Source organism: Diaphorina citri, unplaced genomic scaffold (assembly GCF_000475195.1).
Source record: "Diaphorina citri unplaced genomic scaffold, Diaci psyllid genome assembly version 1.1 scaffold58, whole genome shotgun sequence".
NCBI lineage: Eukaryota > Metazoa > Arthropoda > Insecta > Hemiptera > Psyllidae > Diaphorina > Diaphorina citri.
In genome coordinates, this window is record NW_007377495.1 from 355,319 (window position 1) to 372,536 (window position 17,218).

A 17,218-nucleotide genomic window follows, 5' to 3' on the forward strand; every position below is an offset into this window, starting at 1 on the left:
TTCTATTATAAGGTTTGTACATTTTATTGGTCTGCAAAATACGAAGCATGATTCATGTTGTAGATATCAAACTTCAGTACCACATGAATAAACCTCCAAAAAAGATAGAGCTCTCGCTACTTTTAAAAATCTCATCCTTCAATAGGTACATATGAAACGGGAAATCCAAAGAGTGCATTCATTCTAGCTTCTCCATTACAACGATTCCTAAGAACAAGCCTGGTTCGTTAACAAGGACTACAGCTTCTTTCAACATGATAATGTGATTGTCATCAGCACAGTTATGATGGCTATTATACCTATTATAACTATACAGCACAATCATTACTTCACATCTAGTGTTCTTACCTTTGTTGATTCAGTTCACAATGATTGCGATCAGTCAATACAGTCCTCGTTAGATTCCTAGAAGATATCATAGCTCATCATTGCGACCATCCCTCAGTCTTGTATCCAGTCTAAACCTACAAGAGTATAGCATGGATGCCAACAGGAATACCTTCCGAAAAGGATGGGTTTATAATCAAGCAAACTTATACCAATATTGATAGCAAAATTGATTATTGAGAAGTAAATACTTTACTTAGCAATCAAATTCTGCGGTAATACTTACAGTACTTTCGAGGAAATTTGAGCTTTGGTTACTTTGACGATCCATTTAGTAACTATTCACAAGGATAACCATCAGGATTTAGACTTGAATTCCATCAGACCATGTTCTCCCATTGTTTTAACGAACATTGTAGCTAACAATAAATAATTATGCGAGATAGTATAGAAATTCAAACACTTATCGCCGGTAGCCATTTTCCGCCTTGATATGATAGTAATGTAGTGTTTGCAGAAGATCTACTTTTGATATCTACACTGAGATTTCTTCTCGGGTGTGTACCTTGCCATTGCTTGGGTCCCAGTCATTTTCATGCTATTAAATCCTGACATATACTTTTATAAGACTAACAAGAACGAATGGGTCTTTTTAATATTGATGTGTATTTGTGTTGCCCAGAGTTATTGAAATGGGCTGCTGTAACAATGACAATAAACTTGCATGTATAACCCCTCGACTGGATAAGAGAGTTGCACAAAATTCCGACTAGACACTTGCATTGACAATATTGTTCCTGTTGTTCTGTTTCAGACTTGACAAGCACAATGAGTCACATAGGACCAGGCCGGTTTTCACCCATGGTGTGTCCACTGGCCAAACTGGGCAGAACTTCACCAGAAAACTACAACCATCATCCAATCAGATCTAGTCCTGCTTATCGAGATTCGCCCAGCTTAGATTATACTAGTAGATCCACGCCTGACCCTTCCTTCGAGAATTCCTACCTCAAGAATATCAGGGCTTCTCCTGCTTCCATAGATGAATATAGGTTATCTCCTTCTATTCACCAGCATTTCTCCATGTTTGGTGAATCTAGTTTTTCCCATAGTATCCGATGTAGTTCTCCAACCACTAGTCTAGGCCGTACCTCACCATGTTTAGATCAAGGATATCACACGTTAGTCACCCCAAGTCCTCCTTGTCCTCGAGACACAGTCAAATCTAAACGAATTCACCATCATCAGCCCAAACACAACAACATCTGTGTGTTTGACAGACTGTCCGATGATATTGTACTCAAGATATTTTCCTGGCTACCAAGCAGCGACATTTGTAGAATATCCCGAGTATGTAGGAGATGGGAAGTGCTTGCCTGGGAGAAGAAGTTATGGAGGACAATCACCTTGTCCGGAGAAAGTATAAGTGGAGACAAAGCTATCCGAGGCATTCTGAGGCGACTTTGTGGTCAAAACAGAACAGGAGTATGCTCAAACGTAGAGAAAATCTTTCTAAGTGATGGTGCCAAAGTTACGGACAAAGGTTTGATCTTGCTGTCAAGGCGGTGTCCAGAACTGACCCATGTTCAACTCCAGGGAAGTGCTAGTCTAACCAATAACTCAATACATGAGATGGTCGCTAGGTGTGCCAATCTTCATCATTTGGACGTCACAGGTAAGACCATGTTAATATACAACATTTATACCTCATTAAAAAATAATTATTTATTTATCACAATCCCCAAGACTACAGACAAACAAGCATTTTCCCAACTTCTTTGATCCACACCCTCAGGTTGAGTGTCAGAAACTTTTTTTTTCTCTTTGGTCATTTCGTATTGGCTATTAGGTGCTTTAATCAGAAAACGATAAAAACTCAGAGAGACGATTAAAGTTGCTTAAAAACATTAAGAACAACTTGTGTTGGGCATTAAGATACGTACAACAAAATGCTTTTACTGGAATTTCTTCATTCCACTCTGTCCATTCATGCATTCTATTTTGTCATCTACATCTATTTTGATATCTTACCACTATCTTCGCACTCAGTGTAGGAACCTATGAGTACACAAGTTGGGTTTACTTTCTCCCCGGGTTCAAGATGCAACATAGTGCGGAATGTTTTCAAATGTTATCCTTCCTCTTCTGGCTGTTCTATTATTGAGTCCATCCATGATTCAGTATTCTTTATTTCTTCTTAGCTAGGTGCACCCAAAATGTCATCAATTTTCCAGTTTCTCGAATGACTGAGTGACACTTTCTAGTGGTTACTTTCTAGTGTTTTCGTGTTCACTCAGCACCTAAATGGGAAGTATTGAATATATGCCTCTTCTCACACATCTGACGAGGGGCGACCATACGAGTTTTGAGGTTGGTTTCTATGGGGGGGGGAGGGAAAAATAGAATAGATTAACGAGAACTTCTATCAAGTTCGTCGACTGAGACAAAAGAAAAGCGAGAAAGTCTGTTGCTATATTGGGGCACAAAGCTCCACTTGAACCATATCATCGATTTTAAATATTAAACTAATAAAATTTTATTGCCAAAGCTCTGTTGTTATGCTGGCAATTTTATTATGTACGATTCTATGATCTTGCATCCTGCTCTATGAAAAACTATTAAACCCAACCATGTCTGTACGGCTCGGCTGCCCGGCTTCTAGAAGGTGTGTTTCTCTTTAATCGAGATTAGGCTTGCATTTCTTTTCTTCTCGCGAGCATAATCTGTTATTAATATATTGTTTACATTAGAACCGCCTCATTAGTTTCTAGATCAGAGTTGTTTATTGGGTCCCAACCCAGCTCTGGACTGGGTACATAGGTACCCTATGGGTCCCTAACAGTGGACAGGGTAAAGAGGTGTACTATAAGTCCCTAACCAACTCTGGACTTCCAGCACCAGAAGTATTTCTATTGTTTTCCAGTCGCGTTATCTTCAAATCGACCCCAGTGGGCATCACGATTATTTATTTGAGTAGCAGCTAGCAGCTGTGGTTATTATTCTGAGAGATTGTATAAAATCATATTAATTATATTAACCCTCCTTTGCCTATTGTCTCCACTGGGGCGTATCTAATCGCTTGTGCTTAAAGGCTTAAATCGGAAGTCCGGAACTGATGTCCAATGGTGCATTACTGAAAGGACTTTTCTGAACATTGCAACATTGCACTTCTTACTCCTCTCGTAAGTTTTACTGTATCAGTTTTTTTTTTTTTTTTTTTTTTTTTTTTTTTTTTTTTTTTATTGTCTCCGGTGGGGCGTATCTGATGGATTGTGCTTAAAGGCTTAAATCGGAAGTCCGGAACTGATGTCCAATGGTGCATTACTGAAAGGACTTTTCACTCTGAACATAGCAATCCTTACTCCTCTGACTCCTCTTCTAAGCGCAGTTTTGCTGGTATCAGTTTTTTTTTTTTTTTTTTTTTTTTTTTTTTTTTTTTTTTTTTGGCCAAGGGGGCCTCGGGCGGGAATCGAATTCGAAATTCCTCCCGTAGATCTTCGTGTAGGCTGACCTATATAGATATAAAAATCTATCTACTTATAGGATCTCTAATGGTGTATGACGTGTGGTATCTACAATCTGAGACAGACGCTTTAATTCGTCTGAAAGAAAGGGTTAAAGAATTGTTAGGTACGAAAAAAAAAAAGCCAGCAAAGCCATTAAGTTCAAACGTTTTTATTGAGTTCATCATCTTGACTCGATTGCTCATTGTTGAGAAGTCTCATGTTTCAATGACTGCGCGCTTAGAAAGAGGATCTTTACGAGTTTTGACTTTTGATGTCCTCGGGCGGGAATCGAATTCGAAATTCCTGCCGTAGATCTTCGTGTAGGCTGACCTATATAGATATAAAAATCTATCTACTTATAGAATCTCTAATGGTGTATGACGTGTGGTATTTACGTTAATAACTAAAAGATATCTAACTATGGTATGTAGCTATTTATGTACCTAAGATTTTGATAGGATAAGTACTCCCTATTTAGTTCAAAGGACAAAAGAAAACATCATCACCTGAACGTTCAAAATATGGCATAATGGGCATACACAAAAAGCCAACTGCCAACTCAACGGCTTAGGTATGAGGGCAAACAGCCCTAAAGGATGGGTTAAGCTTCAACGAATGGCATAATGGGTCCTTTAAGTACATAATTTACAAGTATTAAGACTATTAAGCCTTGGATAAGTTTCACGTGTAAATCGCCACTCTCCCAAACATTTATGCTACGAGCAAGTGATTTTCCACAGAGAGGACATTTGTGAACAGCTGACAGTCATTACTAATTCACTGAACATCGCAACCCAAACCACATTGATATTCGACCAGAATCAATGATGTCATACAAAGATAACCTAGTAGTACAAAAACTAGGAAACATAGGTTTCGTTTTGATTTAGAAAACTTTGAACTAGAATACACAAGACGAGACGGTTCTCATCTTTTCAGAATTTCAGATGTATATCTGTACAGGGTCTGAAAAAGTCTTGCGCGAAGAAATATCTATCCTGAGGTAAATTTTCTCAACAAGCGCAAATCCAAATTCGGCTTCTCAAATTGGGTTTGCCGCAAATTGGAAGATAGATATCTGTACAGGGTTTGAAAAAGTCTTGCCCGAAGAAATATCTATCCTGAGGTAAATTTTCTCAACAAGCGCAAATCCAAATTCGGCTTCTCAAATTGGGTTTGCCGCAAATTGGAAGCGTGTAGGTATTCCTATTGGCTACTTCTGATGTTCTGGTAAAACTTCATGATTAACGACCTCTCCTCTGTCAAAAGCGTCATGACCATTTGACCACATTAATGGTCAACTTGAATGATCAACTTTTATTACTTCGTACTTTTGTATTAGAGTACTTAAAGAATCTTTGTAAGTCTTCAATCAGGTATTTATTGCTCACAGTTATCAGATAGGTCAAGCTCATTAAGTTTGAATAGAGCCGCCCAAGTTTATCTCCTTCCTTGTTGCAAAAACGTAGAATACCTTTGGGCAGTTTTCTGTTGTTTTTGTGTTGCACTATTTGTCGGTGTTGTTCACTTGAACAAGCAGTAGGATTGGTGATGGTGATGGCTGTACATGAGACATGTTGTCCTACCATTGGTCATGCAAATCATTTTATTGATATCTTCTTGACTTGAACGAGGAGGAATTACACTGCCAGGAGATAGAACAACAGTTGGTGTTGGTACAACTGACATTTCTCTCGTGTTCAACATATCGGACATTACCTATCTGTACACGACTTCCATTTCAAAATTTACACATTTTTCTAGAAAGAAGATATAGGTTTCTTCGAGTTCTTTGGTTTTGGATCGTTCTGACCTCTGATTGGAAAGAATGGTTTTGAAGGAAATCAGAAAGTTGCCATCAGGTATAGATAAATATCTGCAAACTTTTACATTAATTCATCTAGTTATAGGAGATTTTCCTGCAATATTAGGCAGGCTCTTGTTATTAGATTTTTCGACAGACTAGTTTTCGAACTGAGGGCCTAAAAGATTTCAAAGCTTCACATGATTTGTTTAAATGGTGGTGCATTTGTTTGAGTCACAGATAGTCCAATGTGAAGACTGTATGGACTATTGATCTCAAGACAGGGCTTGCTTATTAGTATGCAGCAGGCACAATGAATAATGTGAAGAACTATTCTTATTTTCACAAGGAAAAAAAAAAACGGAGCATACCTACTATTCTTGAGTTCCCTATGGTCTTTCATCATGGCCATCATATTCATATGACCATGTCATGCAGAGCAAAGAGCTGAAAAGAATGTGGCTTCCTCTGGAACTATTATGATTATAAAAACTCTCAAGTCAAGTAGACATGGTACATGACATTCCTTCATTAGTTGTATGTAGTAACCAATGGCTATGGTAAGGGCCGAAGCTTGTAAGGAGAGAAGGAAAACACCTCGATAGAGTTCATTTATTTCTTGGTGTTTGACAGACTGTCTGAAGATGATCTCAGTCAATGGTGGAAGATCAATGTAGCAGTAAAGTAGGTACATATGTACACTAAGTACCTACCTCCCATTAGAATTAGTTGTTGGGTAAACGTGATTTATTACCTACTTGGCTGATGTAGGTAATTATGTGTGAACGATTCCTAATAGTACCTACCTAATTTTCAACTAGTAAACAATCTCAGTAAATATGTATCGTCTCCGATTTAATTCACATTATTGTTTATGAGATTTATTATGTCTTTTTGGCTTTTCGAACTAAAGATTAATTTGAAAAGGCTTTCTTTGATAACTGTGTTGGTGGTAGTTTGCATCATTTGTTAAATTTCTATTATAAGGTTTGTACATTTTATTGGTCTGCAAACGGGAAATCCAAAGAGTGCATTCGTTCTAGCTCCTCTATTACAACGATTCCTAAGAACAAGCCTGGTTCGTTAACAAGGACTACAGCTTCTTTCAACATGATAATGTGATTGTCATCAGCACAGTTATGATGGCTATTATACCTATTATAACTATACAGCACAATCATTACTTCACATCTAGTGTTCTTACCTTTGTTGATTCAGTTCACAATGATTGCGATCAGTCAATACAGTCCTCGTTAGATTCCTAGAAGATATCATAGCTCATCATTGCGACCATCCCTCAGTCTTGTATCCAGTCTAAACCTACAAGAGTATAGCATGGATGCCAACAGGAATACCTTCCGAAAAGGATGGGTTTATAATCAAGCAAACTTATACCAATATTGATAGCAAAATTGATTATTGAGAAGTAAATACTTTACTTAGCAATCAAATTCTGCGGTAATACTTACAGTACTTTCGAGGAAATTTGAGCTTTGGTTACTTTGACGATCCATTTAGTAACTATTCACAAGGATAACCATCAGGATTTAGACTTGAATTCCATCAGACCATGTTCTCCCATTGTTTTAACGAACATTGTAGCTAACAATAAATAATTATGCGAGATAGTATAGAAATTCAAACACTTATCGCCGGTAGCCATTTTCCGCCTTGATATGATAGTAATGTAGTGTTTGCAGAAGATCTACTTTTGATATCTACACTGAGATTTCTTCTCCATGTTGCCAAGTTGATTTTAATACAAATAGCAAATTTATTCTGAACATGGGTAGCTGAAGACTTTTTATACTATGTAGAGCAGTTTCAATTTAGATAGTAAACATAGTTTTTATATTACATTATAAATATTATGTTGTATTTGGTTTGAAAGTATCTGTAATATCATAACATTATGTTAATATATTGAGTATTCAGATGAAACACCAATGATAAAGGTAAAAGCAGCCATTGAGAACATTATAATGCGACTACCCAATGTAAGAAGAAAATCACCAAAGGGCGAATTATGATCAAATTCCATTGTATAGCTCACATCTAACATTCTTGAGGAGCAGGAAGATGGCAGGCTTGATACTGTGTGAAGTAATATTGTGCCTAGGGCTGGTGTAGCCATCGATCCTATCAATTAGAACAATGTGTTCACTGGATACCGGTGTAGAATAGCATGGTTCATATCTCAACATCGGCAAATAGTTGCAACCCCCACTGTGAGCAAGAGTAGGATGTTGAACCACAGACCATACTACTATTAGGTTCATATCTCAACATCGGCAAATAGTTGCAACCCCCACTGTGAGCAAGAGTAGGATGTTGAACCACAGACCATACTACTATTAACAATGAGACCGAACCACAGTATTGAGTACTTACTTAGCATACCGATGGATTCAAAGTAAACCAATAATATACTGGGAATGATACCGTAATCTCAAGAATGGATACTCCGAAATTTAACATAGGCACTTCAAGGAACCAAAAGTTTTGTACCTACATCCGTGAATTACCGATGTCTCGGAATGTGTTCTTGTTTGTTTAGCTAACTACCTCTTCGGTTGAGAATTAAGCGAATGTTCAATTTGTACCGAAATTCTTTCAAATTCTTCCACAAATTTCAATTTCACTAATTACTCTCCGAGCAGACATGATGAATGTCCCAATAGGTTTCTCTAATTCTCTCTGATCATTGACTTTGACTTTATTGATGGGAACCTCCAATACGTTGGAATGCAGCTACCTTGAAGCTTGAACACTCCATGGAAATGGTTTTGGTATTCATATTCATTATTGGGTTTCGTTTCTTCTTGTGTAAAGCGTGTATAATTCCTAATTCAACTCTGGCTTCTCTTTTGTTCAAGAAATTAAAGCGAAATTCCTGTTGAACAGTTTTTTCTTTCTCTTTTCTTCATCTTCTAACCCACGAAATTGTATTGTGTGTCCGATGCTTTATCTCTTTCTAATTCTACATTCCCTAGGAGTCTGGCATTAGGTAGCCATTCAAAATAGTTTCAATTTTCTCATTGTTTTAGAAAATATTTTACATGATTTAAATAGCTATTACAAAACTAGCAATGGACCTGCCGAATATAATGTTACCAATGATTACTAGACCTACCTGTTGGTTCTCACGTCTAAAAGTTGTCCATCTACAAATCTACATACATATGTACTAATGTACCTTCTATCTTATTTTAATTAGGCACATATATGGCAGATAAATTTTGAGAATTCTATCGGCCTATAAGGTAACAAACCATGAGGGTATACATCTTCTTTTTTTTATTTCTCAAACTAAACTACCTGAAACATTGTGCTGTTACAGTACAAGTTTCATTCATTGAAAACTCACATAGACCATTATCATGGGTTTCATTGAGATGTCCTCTAACATAGACCTGGGACATACATAGTCTACATACATATGTACTAATGTACCTACTATCTTATTTTAATTAGGTACATATATGGCAGATAAATTTTGAGAATTCTATCGGCCTATAAGGTAACAAACCATGAGGGTATACATCTTCTTTTTTTATTTCTCAAACTAAACTACCTGAAACATTGTGCTGTTACAATACAAGTTTCATTCATTGAAAACTCACATAGACCATTATCATGGGTTTCATTGAGATGTCCTCTAACATAGACCTGGGACATACATAGGGAGGATGTGCTCTAAAATAATTATCTACCTGCATTCGAGATTCCGAGGTGTGATAAAATTGAAGATTGATTTTTTTCCTCTTAAATAGACAATCTTCCTCAAATTCCAATCTAATTTCCACTCCAGTAACTCCGTTATAGAGGAAAGTAAAAATGGGGCTAAGATCCGAGATTCCGAGGTGTGATAAAATTGAAGATTGATTTTTTTTCTCTTAAATAGACAATCTTCCTCAAATTCCAATCTAATTTCCACTCCAGTAACTCCGTTATAGAGGAAAGTAAAAATGGGGCTAAGGAATCAGAGGTGCGAGTCTGTCTCAAACAAAACAGACTTCCTGACCTCTTCCTTCGAACCACACGGTTGTGTAATTTTTTGCTCGTTTTTGGAACAAAGGTGCAATCGGATTGGACCCCTCCGGATAATCAGAAGACTTTTCGTTAAAAATCTTTCATAAGAGAGGTACCAGGATCATTTGCATTTCACAGCGGAGGTAAATAATTCAACAAATTCGCAGTCAAATAGGTGTTACCAACGAAACAATTTATGTCCAAGATGTTACAAACAAAACACAACCAAGAAGGTAGAATACAACAGGATGTACCTCACAGTCTATTCTTATAAAGATAGAAGCTGTTGAGATTATTTTCGAAAATTCCTGACCAGTCAAAATCACACCCTTGAAATCCACTGTGCATGTTATACAAATGAAAGTATTTCTTGGATAAAAACAACTAAAAATATCCATCATAAATACCCATATTATAATAACAGTACTGTTAATAAAACAGTCGGGGGCATCCCAAAATCTTCCTCCCAGGTTGTTCTCAAATAAATCTCCAGTCACTATCACCTCTGTTATCAATTAAAACTATCGGTTGGAAGCTGGATAGCTGGAAATAGTCATGTGAGGATTATTTATATCTATTTCAGGGGTTTCATTTAGGAACAATGAACAGTGGTTCTTTCCTCTTCATCAGAAGGAATTTCGTACAGGGTCACTATCACCTCTGTTATCAATTAAAACTATCGGTTGGAAGCTGGATAGCTGGAAATACTCGTAGTTGAGGATTATTTATATCTATTTCAGGGGTTTCATTTAGGAACAATGAACAGTGGTTCTTTCCTCTTCATCAGAAGGAATTTCGTAGAGGGCATTTGAGTACTTCGAGCATTCTCGTATTCCAGATACCTAATACCAGTACATATAACCGTATACAAGGTGCAACCTATAGGTACATGGTAAAATAATGACCATGAGTTTACATAATTGCAAAAACTCAGAGATAAAGGTACAGGCGACATTTACCTACGTACTCGCACATTTCTTCCTTCGAAATGTAGGAATAGGTCGAACTTGAGGTTTTCAGTACCTAAGTAAGCAAGTAAGACTGTACCTACTTGCCTTATGAAGGGCCTAAGAAACAGCCAACCTCGGGCTCAGGGCATTTGAGTACTTCGAGCATTCTCGTATTCGAGATACCTAATACCAGTACATTATATAACCGTATACAAGGTGCAACCTATAGGTATTAGGTACATGGTAAAATAATGACATAATTGCAAAAACTCAGAGATATAGGTACAGGCGACATTTACCTACATACTCGCACATTTCTTCCTTCGAAATGTAGGAATAGGTCGAACTTGAGGAGGTTTTCAGTACCTAAGTAAGCAAGGAAGACTGTACCTACTTGCCTTATGAAGGGCCTAGGAAACAGCCAACCTCGGGCTGCCTGTACCCTTATCAAAGCAAAGTGAAAGGCGCTATTTATGTAATTATGTAGGTATGTTAACCAACCCAACACATGTAGTCCTGCGTAATCCAAAGATAGCGTCCAAGACATTTTGTGTGGGCACTAGGCGCCCGTCTCTCTGGATCAACCTTGAAATTGTCATCAGTACAGCCTAGAACACCTCACTCAATATATCATATCAGTAATACTGATACATAGCATTTGAATGGAATGGATAACCGCACATACCTAGGTCTGGCTCCAGTCATAACAGGAAAATTAAAATGCATAATTACCTTCTGTCTATTTAAGGAAAGATATGTTAAAGGCAGAATTGTAAAGCCCAGGTTTCACAGTCACCTAACTGTTGGATATCAAGATTATCAAGCATCAGGCTAATGAATACTTAGTATTGAAATAACAAGTCATCAAAATCCTTAGGTCAGATTTTTGTTACAGATGTTCTTGGGGTGAATTCTACGTGAATATTTATAATTAGAATGTGTTAATCTCTACATTGCGGAAAGGTTTTTCTGCTTTCTGACCAAGACATGTCGCCCTGAGAAGCATCAATACACAATATTGAAGGCAAGATGTATAGCATTTGAATGGAATGGATAACCGCACATACCTAGGTCTGGCTCCAGTCATAACAGGAAAATTAAAATGCATAATTACCTTCTGTCTATTTAAGGAAAGATATGTTAAAGGCAGAATTGTAAAGCCCAGGTTTCACAGTCACCTAACTGTTGGATATCAAGATTATCAAGCATGAGGCTAATGAATAGTATTGAAATAACAAGTCATCAAAATCCTTAGGTCAGATTTTTGTTACAGATGTTCTTGGGGTGAATTCTAAAAGGTGTGTCCAAATGCCCAGGTTTCACAGTCACCTAACTGTTGGATATCAAGATTATCAAGCATGAGGCTAATGAATACTTAGTATTGAAATAACAAGTCATCAAAATCCTTAGGTCAGATTTTTGTTACAGATGTTCTTGGGGTGAATTCTAAAAGGTGTGTCCAAACATAGTCGACCGGCCATCCATCGATGTCCATCCACATCGATTCACAATAAATTCACATCGATCGACGGCCATCGACTATGTGTGGGCAAACTTTAAGATATTTACTTACAGTTATTCAGGGTGAATTCCAATGTCCACCGTTTCAACACCCTCTTCTCTTTCCTCAGGTTGCATTCAAATCTCCTGCCTGACAGCATCTCCTACACAACTGCTCCTGCAGTTCCTGGACCTGACGGACTGCAGTAATGTTACTTACAGTTATTCAGGGTGAATTTCCAATGTCCACCGTTTCAACACTCTCTCCTCTTCCCTCAGGTTGCATTCAAATCTCCTGCCTGACAGCATCTCCTACACAACTGCTCCTGCAGTTCCTGGACCTGACGGACTGCAGTAATGTGGATGACCAGGGACTGAGTCTGATCGTGTCCAACTGTCCGCAGCTCATCTACCTCTACCTGAGACGATGCGTTAAATTGACCGGTAAGTATCCGAGCTGACCACCAGTGCCCTATATCACCAAAGTAAGCAAAAGTATCTCATAAGGGTAAGGTACAGCGCGAACGACCTACTGTCCGTAGAGTTAAAGCGCTAGGAAAAAAAAAGGTAAAGTAACAATGGCCAATGGAAAAATAGAATGTTCAAAAGATAGAAGGAACTGTAACTGCTATAGATGTGTGCACACACATGTGCACTTCGATCGACGGCCGTCGACTATATGTGGATACACCTTAAGGTCTTATCGTTCCGAAAGCGACGAGAGAAGAAAGACAGGATAGGAGAAAGCCAGTCGTTCAGAGAACGAGCCTTATCTGTTTAAGATAAAAACCTTTGAAAAAAAAAAAGAAAAAAAAAAAAAAAAACTCGTTGACTACCAGTGCCCTAGAACACCTATTAAATTACATTAAAATGAGGGACTTTTCTACCGAAATTCTTGTGTGCGGAGTCCAGTGTGTAGGAATATTGCACCCCTATATCACCAAAGTAAGGAAAAGTATCTCACAATTGTAAGGTAATGGTCAATTGAGAAGTAGATTTTTCAAAGAGTTTTTTTTTAAGCCTAGTAAGCTTGGTAGGCAGAGCATCTGCCTTGCAAGCGCTAGGCCCGCGGGTTCGATTACCGCCCGGGGCGAATTTTATCCTGAAGGGATAAAGTTCGTTCTCGGAAGGGCTGGCTTTCTCCTATCCTGTCTTCCTTCTCTCTTCGATTTCGGGACGATAAGACCCTCTCTCTCTCTCCTGCTAAGGTCTTATCGTCCCGAAAGCGAGAGAAGGACAGGATAATAGAAAGCCGTTCTGAGAACGAGCCTTATCTGTTTAAGATAAATCCCACCCCGGGCAGCAATCGGAAAAACACACACACACACACAAAGAATTATTGAATTAATATTAAAACATATACCTTCTTACAGTCATCACTGGCATGGAAATTTTCAAAGTCCATTATTTCCTAGAAATATCTCCTCCTGCGAGATGTGAACTCTCCACTGTGAGTCCTGTATCATTAACCACCACTGGGTGACTCCTGAAATCAAAATAAGATTCTAACGCCCCATATAATTGCGGCACAAAACATGGTTATTATTGAAATACATCACAGAATGATAGAACGCATAGTGGCGTAGGGTCCAAAATTTCAATTTGTGTGTTTGAAAGAGGAAAAAAACAGCCTAGTTAGCTGGGTGGGTAACACGTCTGACTTGTAAGTAAGCGCTAGGTCAGGGGTTCGATTCCCGCCTGGGGCAGATTTTATCCTACACGGATAAGGTTTGTTCTCGGAACGGCTAGCTTTCTTCTATCCTGTCTTTCCTTCTCTCTCCGCTTTGGGGACGATAAGACCTTAGCAGTAGGTATCCCTCGATCAAACCTCTTGAAAAAATTGATAGAGGGAACTCTAACTATAGAGGTCTTTTCGTCCCTAAATTGAAGAGAAAAGGAGAATCCTTAGGAGAAAGCCAGCCGTTCCAAGGAACTTAATCTGTTTATGACAAAACCCGACCCAAGCGGCAATCGAATCCGCGACCTAGCCCTTACAAGGCAGACGTGCTACCCTTCACTCTAACTAGGCTGGTTAGTTGTTGTTTGATAAAACACCACCAAAAACAACAACAACAACAGGGTACGCATTAGGGTTATCACTTTTGTTAGATTCGACACTAGGCGCTAATCTCTTGATCAAATACTTTGAACTTTTCCCTCTTCAAAATGTCAGTAAATGAACATGGTTATTATTGAAATACATCACAGAATGATAGAACACATAGTGGCGTGGGGTCCAAAATTTCAATTTGTGTGTTTGAAAGAGAGGAAAAAAACAGCCTAGTTAGCTTGGTGGGTAACGCGTTTGACTTGTAAGTAAGCGCTAGGTCAGGGGTTCGATTCCCACCTGGGGCGGATTTTATCCTACACGGATAAGGTTTGTTCTCGGAACGGCTGGCTTTCTTCTATCCTGTCTTTCCTTCTCTATTCGCTTTCGGGACGATAAGACCTTAGCAGTAGGTATCCCTCGATCAAACCTCTTGAAAAAATTGATAGAGGGAACTCTAACTATAGAGGTCTTTTCGTCCCTAAATTGAAGAGAAAAGGAGAATCCTTAGGAGAAAGCCAGCCGTTCCAAGGAACTTAATCTGTTTATGACAAAACCCGACCCAAGCGGCAATCGAATCCGCGACCTAGCCCTTACAAGGCAGACGTGCTACCCTTCACTCTAACTAGGCTGGTTAGTTGTTGTTTGATAAAACACCACCAAAAACAACAACAACAACAGGGTACGCATTAGGGTTATCACTTTTGTTAGATTCGACACTAGGCGCTAATCTCTTGATCAAATACTTTGAACTTTTCCCTCTTCAAAATGTCAGTAAATACCTCGAAGGCATATCAAGCATTTAAAACTTCGAAAAAATTTGTAGTATACTTAAACAATTTTTAATATTTTCAAAATTATACATCGGTTTGTACAGGGTGGTGCTATAGTCTACATTTTGACTCATCCTAAAATTGACAGACACAAGATTCAAACTTGACTTCAAAGGATTAAATTTGGGCGGATTTTTTCCTTTTATAGATGGGCAAGAAATGATATACCTACTCTAAAGTGTAGGTAACTATAACTAGCTAATTAGCTATTGATTGCTTAAGCTAAAATACGAAATTACCATTTCGATCTAGCTTTGAGCCCATGATCCCTGCATTGTCAGACCACTCTATTGTCCAAGTCACCCAGTACATGTAACATTGTTGTAAAGTACGCATTCTAAACCAGTTTGGGCATTCTGCGATCTGATTAGAAGCAATAAAGGAAACCAAATAAAAATCCAAGTCGATTTCTTTGTGTACCGAATTGAATTTGACTAATTGCGTGTTGCTTCTGACTTGTAATCCTCCTTTTTTAATCCTTTGAAGTCAAGTTCGAATCTTGTGTCTGCCGATTTAAATCTTAACGTCAATTAATGTAAAATATTCTGGGGAAAAATACAATGCTGCCGGCCTAAGCTTGGAGTTAAGAACACTAGAGTGTTTCGGAAATTAAAGACACTTTAATAACACACAACCTATGTACCTACTAAAACTGAAAATCAATTTCCAGCCTCAAAAAAGGGAGATAATGACAAAATAGTTTTCATTTATTAGATAGTAACATTACCTCTAATAACACATCCCATTTCTCTCTCATTTCAGACATAGGAATCAAGTACGTGCCCAGTTTCTGTTCCCAACTCAAGGAACTCAGTGTTTCAGACTGCACTCAAGTGACGGACTTTGGTCTCTACGAGTTAGCCAAGCTAGGCGCCACACTACGCTATCTGTCGGTGGCTAAATGCGACCAAGTGAGTGACGCAGGCCTCAAGGTCATCGCACGACGCTGTTATAAGTTGCGCTACTTGAACGCACGCGGCTGTGAGGCTGTCAGTGATGACGCGATTACTGTTTTAGCGCGATCCTGTACGCGATTGAGAGCGTTAGACATTGGGAAGTGTGACGTCAGCGATGCAGGCCTGCGCGCCCTAGCGGAATCCTGTCCAAACATTAAGAAACTATCGCTACGACAGTGCGATCTGGTGACAGATCGTGGCGTTCAGTGTATCGCGTATTATTGTAGAGGATTACAACAGCTGAATATTCAGGACTGTCAGATCTCAGTCGAGGGCTACCGGGCCGTGAAGAAGTACTGTAAGCGATGTATTATTGAACATACCAATCCGGCCTTCTTCTAAAATAGCAGTGGATCTAAAATAATACTGGGGTAGGCTTCTCTGAGGCCCAATATCTGAAAGAGATCATGTTGTACAATTATAAGTTATAAGTGAATATTGTCCAGGACGTACCGGTTCGATTCCCGGTCCAATTTGATATGATATCAAACGATTTCATACCGGACAATTATTACTAGATACTGCACAGATACTTACCCAAAAAATTGGGTCAAACTTAGTCCTGACCATAAAACTAAGGAATCCAATTTTTCATAACTTGGACGAACCATCTAAAGATCAAATGTCCTTTTTGATTAGTTATTAATAAATTCTCTTTTATAAATGGGTATGCAGCCGAATCTGTCTAATTGGGAATCCAAGGGACTGGCAATTTTTGCCACTTATCCAAGTTTCCCATTAAACGGGTCCCAATTAGACAGGTTCGACTGTACCACAAACAGAAATGTTTGACATAGACAAGAGTCTATGTAAAACGTTCGTTTTCTTATTATGTGTTGATGTGAATTCGTGTAAAAATGTTGTACATATGTCTAGGTATATTTTTGTAAATTATTGTAGCTACCTGTGTAAGATTTTGTCTTTGTTAAATTTGTACATTGAAAAGCAATATACAGAGTTAAAACTAAATTAAATGAGTCAATAAAGTAAAAAAATAGTTTAATACATAATTAAAATATAAATAAAATAAGCGTTCTCAATTGTTTATCGGGTCGAACCTCGAGAAAAGTACGGTTCGGCCGTTATTCGGCTTTCAATTTGCGTTATGTTTAAAAAAGAGCCCAAAGGAGATAACGCTCCTCAGGAGTTGAGTTTTAAAGCAAGGTCGCACAAACTTTGCAGAAAGTTTTCATTAATTTTTTAGTTCAAACATGTTCAGGTCCGAGAATCGACAAATGTACGGTCCGGCCAATATTCAGGATC

The 17,218-nt window shown here is 38.3% G+C and overlaps 1 protein-coding gene and 1 long non-coding RNA gene across 2 annotated transcripts; one reads left to right on the top strand and one right to left on the bottom strand.

The window, feature by feature from the left end:
• The first annotated feature begins 925 nt into the window (after window positions 1–925).
• Window positions 926–16,966, top strand: LOC103518024 (F-box/LRR-repeat protein 7-like). The gene is made up of 3 exons (XM_008483079.3): window positions 926–2,002; window positions 12,399–12,563; window positions 15,762–16,966. Exons 1-3 carry the CDS (start codon window positions 1,156–1,158, stop codon window positions 16,295–16,297), a joined length of 1,548 nt encoding a protein of 515 aa, XP_008481301.1. The 5' UTR covers window positions 926–1,155; the 3' UTR covers window positions 16,298–16,966.
• On the bottom strand, window positions 2,018–13,861 carry LOC113470951. The gene is made up of 4 exons (XR_003393826.1): window positions 13,483–13,861; window positions 12,461–12,538; window positions 12,193–12,312; window positions 2,018–2,705 (listed from the first exon to the last, which is right to left on the bottom strand). It is a non-coding gene; the product is annotated as an uncharacterized LOC113470951 (long non-coding RNA).
• Window positions 16,967–17,218: the final 252 nt, after the last annotated feature.